Raw genomic sequence first — 5004 nt, 5'->3', positions numbered from 1 at the left:
GACCGGCAGAGTAGATATTTCTTTCTTTCTAAAAAAAATAAGACCAACCCAATGGCTAATGCTTATTGGCATTTTTTATAGAAGAAACTTCACGAGCACCACATGTCCAAGCCGAAAATTGAACTTGAATGAATTAGCAGCAACCTCAGCTGCCCAGCCAACGGGTCGACGGCCCATCCTCAATATTTCTTTCTTGAGTTCTCAACGCTTTTTGGCGCGACGCAACCGCGTATCCACTGCCTTCCTCCCAGCAACAGCAGCCTTATCGTTGTCTTCACCCCCTCCAACCTCTCACCTCTGCACAAATGAGCAGCATGTCGAGGATGCCGCTCCCTCCGTCCCCTCCCCCTTCCCTCTCCAGCAAGCCCCCCACCCTGCCCTTCTCTCCCAAGAAGACGCCGCCGATGCCCGTCTACAAGGACCTGCACTTCAACCACGACCTCTCCGCCACCAAGAAGTTGCAGGTAACGCAGCAACGCTTCAACCATGGTGGGTTCTGAATTTAGCTTCTTGCGACGGGTGGCAATTGGGTCTCCGCTCTGCAGGCTGGCGTGGACCTGGTGGCGCGGCTGGTGGGGGTCACCCTGGGTCCCAAGGGGAGGAATGTGGTGCTCGCCAACAAGTATGGCCCTCCCAAGATCGTCAACGATGGGGAGACTGTCCTCAAGGAGGTACTCCCACTCACCTCATGCCGGCCTGCTCTTCAGATTCAGTACATGTTCCTGCAATGCTGGGGTATTTTTCAATCTTTTGGAGTGATTGTAATTTTCAGTAAACTCATTTGTTTTTTCTACTGGATTGTACAAGATCGAATTGGAGGATCCGCTGGAAAATCTAGGAGTTAAATTGGTCAGACAGGCCGGCGCCAGGACGAACGATATTGCCGGCGATGGGTGTACCACTTCTATAATCCTTGCTCAAGGCCTGATTGCTGAAGGAATGAAGGTATGCTGATACAGAATAGTAGTTCTCTATATTTCTTGGTTTGGAAAGTCAGCAGGAGAAGTTTTTGGTATAATGAACATTGACAGGCACAAACAATTCTGAAACCTAAACCTGCATCTGAATATTTTAAAAAAGTAGGTTCTTGCTGCTGGAATGAATCCGGTTCAAATTGCGCGTGGCATTGGGAGGACTGCTGATGCTTTAGTTTCTGAACTCAAGTTGATGTCACGGGAGGTATGGTTTATCAGTTAAGCTATGGCTATGAATGTTTCTGTATGTTCTTAGCATAGATATCGTAACATTTTGTAAATTGCTGCCTTCTAGATTGAAGACCATGAAATAGCACATGTGGCTGCAGTTAGCGCGGGAAATGATTACGCTGTCGGAAACATGATTTCTGATGCTTTTAAAAGAGTAGGCAGGGAAGGCATGGTTAGGATTGAAAACGGGAGAAGCACTGTAAACAGTTTGGAGGTTGTCGAAGGAATGCAGTTTGAACGTGGTTACCTCTCACCTTTCTTTGTGACTAAACATGCAAATATGTCCGCGGAGTACACTGACTGTAAGGTAGTGCAGATATCTCCATCATGTCTCCCCAGGCCACTGCATCAGAAGATGCACACACATCACTCTGCTGGATAATTTCAAGAGTTATGTTTTGTCTTTTGTAGATCCTGTTGGTTGACAAGATAATTTCTGATCCAAGGGAACTTTTAAGGGTATGCTTTAGTGCTGTAAAAGAAGATTTTCCATTGTTAATAATTGCTGAGGATGTCGAAGAAGAAGCATTGGCTACTTTGACGAGAAACAAGCTATCAGGGATGATCAAAGTGGCAGCAATTAAGGCTCCTTCTTTCGGTGAACAAAAAACCCAATGCTTAGAAGACATTGCAATCATAACAGGAGGTACATAACTGGGTCACGAAATCAACTGATGCAACTCCAGTCATCAACATCTCTTGTTGGTTTTCAGGTACAGTAGTGAGAGATGACATGGGATACACACTAGAAGAGGCAGGGAAAGAGTTCTTAGGCTCTGCTTCTAAGGTAATAGTCAAGAAAGATTCAACACTAATTGTTACTGATGGAAGCACCCTTCATGCGGTTGAGAAAAGGGTTGCTCAGATAAAAGGCCAAGTTGAGGTATAGCCCAATAATTTGATGCAAAACATGGAATTGTCCATGTGACCTTTTATATGTACGTACTGGAGAAACTGCAGTTAAAGCTTCTTGAAGCTACCATGGACATATGAATATGGTCATCTTAATGCGGTCATATTTTTAATTCTAATTTCCAGAACTCAAAGGAGAGGTACCAGAAAAAGATACTGGGTGAGAGGATTGCAAGGTTATCTGGTGCAATTGCAATCATTCAGGTCATCAGGTGTCACAAGTATATTTATAGCTAACTAGTAACTAGCCTTTTGTGCCGTTTGGACTTCATGATTCTAAAAATCTGGCATCAAGTTAATTGCAGGTTGGTGCTCAAACAGTCATTGAGCTGAAAGATAAGAAGCTGAGAATTGAAGATGCCCTTAACGCAACCATGGTATCACTAACCAATCTACAATCTTATTATGCGAGGTTCTGTGAAGTACGATTTTCCTATTTCATAACCACATTTGGATATTTCAGGCAGCTATTGAGGAAGGTGTTGTAGTTGGTGGTGGATGCAGCCTACTAAGATTATCCCAGAAGATTGACATGATCAAGGAATCATTGGATAATTTAGAGCAGAAGGTAACATACTATGGTTTCATTTGCAGTGCAAAATGCAACTAGGGAAATAATGAGCATGTGGCCCTAATTACCACTGTAGAAAATGTCTGAAGGACTATAGTACTACCGAGTAGATGATCTAATGAGCACACATTACTAAACGTTTACAATATCCATCTTGCTAATTTCTGGAGAGCAAAAACCTAAATCTTGATCTATATTAAATCTGAGAACAAACCATGGCATATGAGAGGGCAACATCATCCCGATTTCGTTGCACAATTACCCCATCCAACAAACATAAAATGTTCATAGGGAAGTACCCCAGTGCACAACAAAAAACAAGAAAATGGAAACAACTCACAATACGACAATCAGTATTCCAAAATGCCGTACTATACATGGATTTTGTTTGTCCACCAAGTAGTGAATGATTTGGCTGTGTGCAATCTCGATGGCTCGACTAGCTCTTTACATTGTGTTCTTGCAGAGACTGGGTACTTGGTGTCATCTTGATGTTAATATATTGGCCCTTATAAAAACAGAGTGAATGATGCACATAAAAAATCCATTAATTTATTTCTCCTACTCTGGCTCCTTATATCTATAGTTCATCATATATTCAAGAATAAAACATATACTGCAATCCACAGGCCCAACTCGAGTTCACCACAATCCTGGCCTACTGGTGCAACTATCCTTTTGTAGTGGTCAAGGTGCTTGTGCTTTATCGAAAATACAGATTTCTTGATCCATGGATACTGCAGCAATTGATATATAGTTTGGATGACCATTTACCACACTGATAAATGCACTGATTTTTCTGTCTTGAGCCATAACTCCTTTCATTCCATGTTCAGATTGGTGCTGACATCTTCAAACATGCTCTGAGCTACCCTACCACACTAATAGCTAACAATGCCGGGATGAGTGGCAAGTTCGTCATCGAAAAGGTTACCAATAGCGAGCGGTAGCTCTTTTGGTTCGGTTACATGCACATTTGTCTGGTAAACTATTCTCTACCCGAGGATAAATTCTGGCTAACATGCATTTGACTGCTGCTGTTGAAGGTGCTGTCAAATGACAATGCAAGTTATGGCTACAATGCGGCCAACGGCTGCTATGAAGACTTGATGGCTTCTGGAATATTGGACCCATCAAAGGTTAGTGAAATAATGATGGAAGAATGGCTAAAATAATCCAATGTCTCTCCAACTAAACCAATTAATAACGCTGAATGGCATCACCAACTCTGCAATTCGTTTGCCCTGCACAAATGTGTCAGGTTGTGAGGTGTTGCATAGAGCATTCTGCTGTTGTTGCCAAGTCTTTTCTCACCTCCGACGTAGTGATCGTGGAGGCGCAAGAAAGCAAGCCGGTTCGCATAAGGCCCCCAATGCCCCCTAGGAACTTGATTCCCCCAATGCCTGCATCAGGTAACAACTATATTTGCACCTTCATATAGAAAAGATGCATCTTCTTTTCAATAATATATCGTGCTTACCCTGGTCCGATGCTTTCAGTTTCAGGTATTCGAGTGTAGCATGCACGCTTTTGTTCGGAGCCACCACAAATATGGTACCGAGGACATGAAAATGCCTGGGGTGAATAATTTTGTGGGCAAATCTGTCAAGATATGTGGGTATTCGAGTGTAGCATTTTTGAAGAAAGATTTACTACTACTTCCAATTAAACATTCCTCTTAAGGAGAGGAGAGCGAGGGTCCTCCTCCTCAGGCCGGGTGTGCAACGTTTTCCTCGGCAGAGAAGAACTCAAGAAGGTACCCACCAGAGTGCCCGTGGCTGCTTTCCGGGAAATTCGTACAGGCACACACACTACAGCTGCGGTTCAATCTAGAGCATACAGACAAGTTTATGCGAGCAAATAGCATCCCATCATTTTGATGATGAAACTAATCAATCTTTTCCTTTGGAGAAGCATGATGCACGAAGGCAGGAACACAGATAATTAATTGGTGTGCCTGTGTGGGAGATAGTGGAGCCTTGGGGGGTTGGATATGGTATCTTTGCACGTGCCGCTAGCTAGAACGAACATGACACTGGCACATCTCATGATCGAGAAGCAAGCTGGCGAACTGAAAGTAGGTTAGCTGATGAGCCATCGAGGACACACATGTGCAGCTGATACTCTACACGGAACGGGTGCGTCGTGTGACACGGGTGGAAAGTGGCTTCTTCATCACCTTGAAGAACACGTTGAGGTCAGTCATGTCGACCCCGCCGCCACCCTCCACCGGCGGCGCCCACTCGAACTCGCGCACGAGGGCGCCCAAGAAGCACTTGATGTTCACCATGGCCAGACCCATGCCCGGGCAGAACC

General features: G+C 44.2%; 1 protein-coding gene across 1 annotated transcript; it reads left to right on the top strand.

Moving 5' to 3' along the window:
* Window positions 1-216: 216 nt before the first annotated feature.
* Window positions 217-4594, top strand: LOC123045560 (ruBisCO large subunit-binding protein subunit beta, chloroplastic). Its single transcript, XM_044468668.1, has 14 exons — window positions 217-464; window positions 546-671; window positions 808-945; window positions 1084-1179; window positions 1270-1512; window positions 1617-1851; window positions 1919-2088; window positions 2244-2321; window positions 2423-2494; window positions 2581-2685; window positions 3525-3617; window positions 3735-3827; window positions 3950-4100; window positions 4188-4594. The coding sequence occupies exons 1-14, from the start codon at window positions 306-308 to the stop codon at window positions 4205-4207; spliced, it is 1779 nt and encodes a 592-aa protein (XP_044324603.1). The 5' UTR covers window positions 217-305; the 3' UTR covers window positions 4208-4594.
* The last annotated feature ends 410 nt before the right edge of the window (window positions 4595-5004 follow it).

The sequence above is a fragment of the Triticum aestivum genome, chromosome 2B, assembly GCF_018294505.1.
Source record: "Triticum aestivum cultivar Chinese Spring chromosome 2B, IWGSC CS RefSeq v2.1, whole genome shotgun sequence".
Classification (NCBI taxonomy): Eukaryota; Viridiplantae; Streptophyta; class Magnoliopsida; order Poales; family Poaceae; genus Triticum; species Triticum aestivum.
The sequence above is the reverse complement of the archived record's forward strand: the minus strand, read 5'-3'. Positions and strand labels throughout refer to the sequence as shown.

Coding starts and splice junctions, on each gene's coding strand:
- LOC123045560 (XM_044468668.1), top strand. CDS start 306: ATGAGCAGCATGTCGAGGATGCCGCTCCCTCCGTCCCCTCCCCCTTCC. Junction 1,180..1,269: donor TCAAGTTGATGTCACGGGAG/GTATGGTTTATC, acceptor GCTGCCTTCTAG/ATTGAAGACCATGAAATAGC. Junction 4,101..4,187: donor TCCCCCAATGCCTGCATCAG/GTAACAACTATA, acceptor CGATGCTTTCAG/TTTCAGGTATTCGAGTGTAG.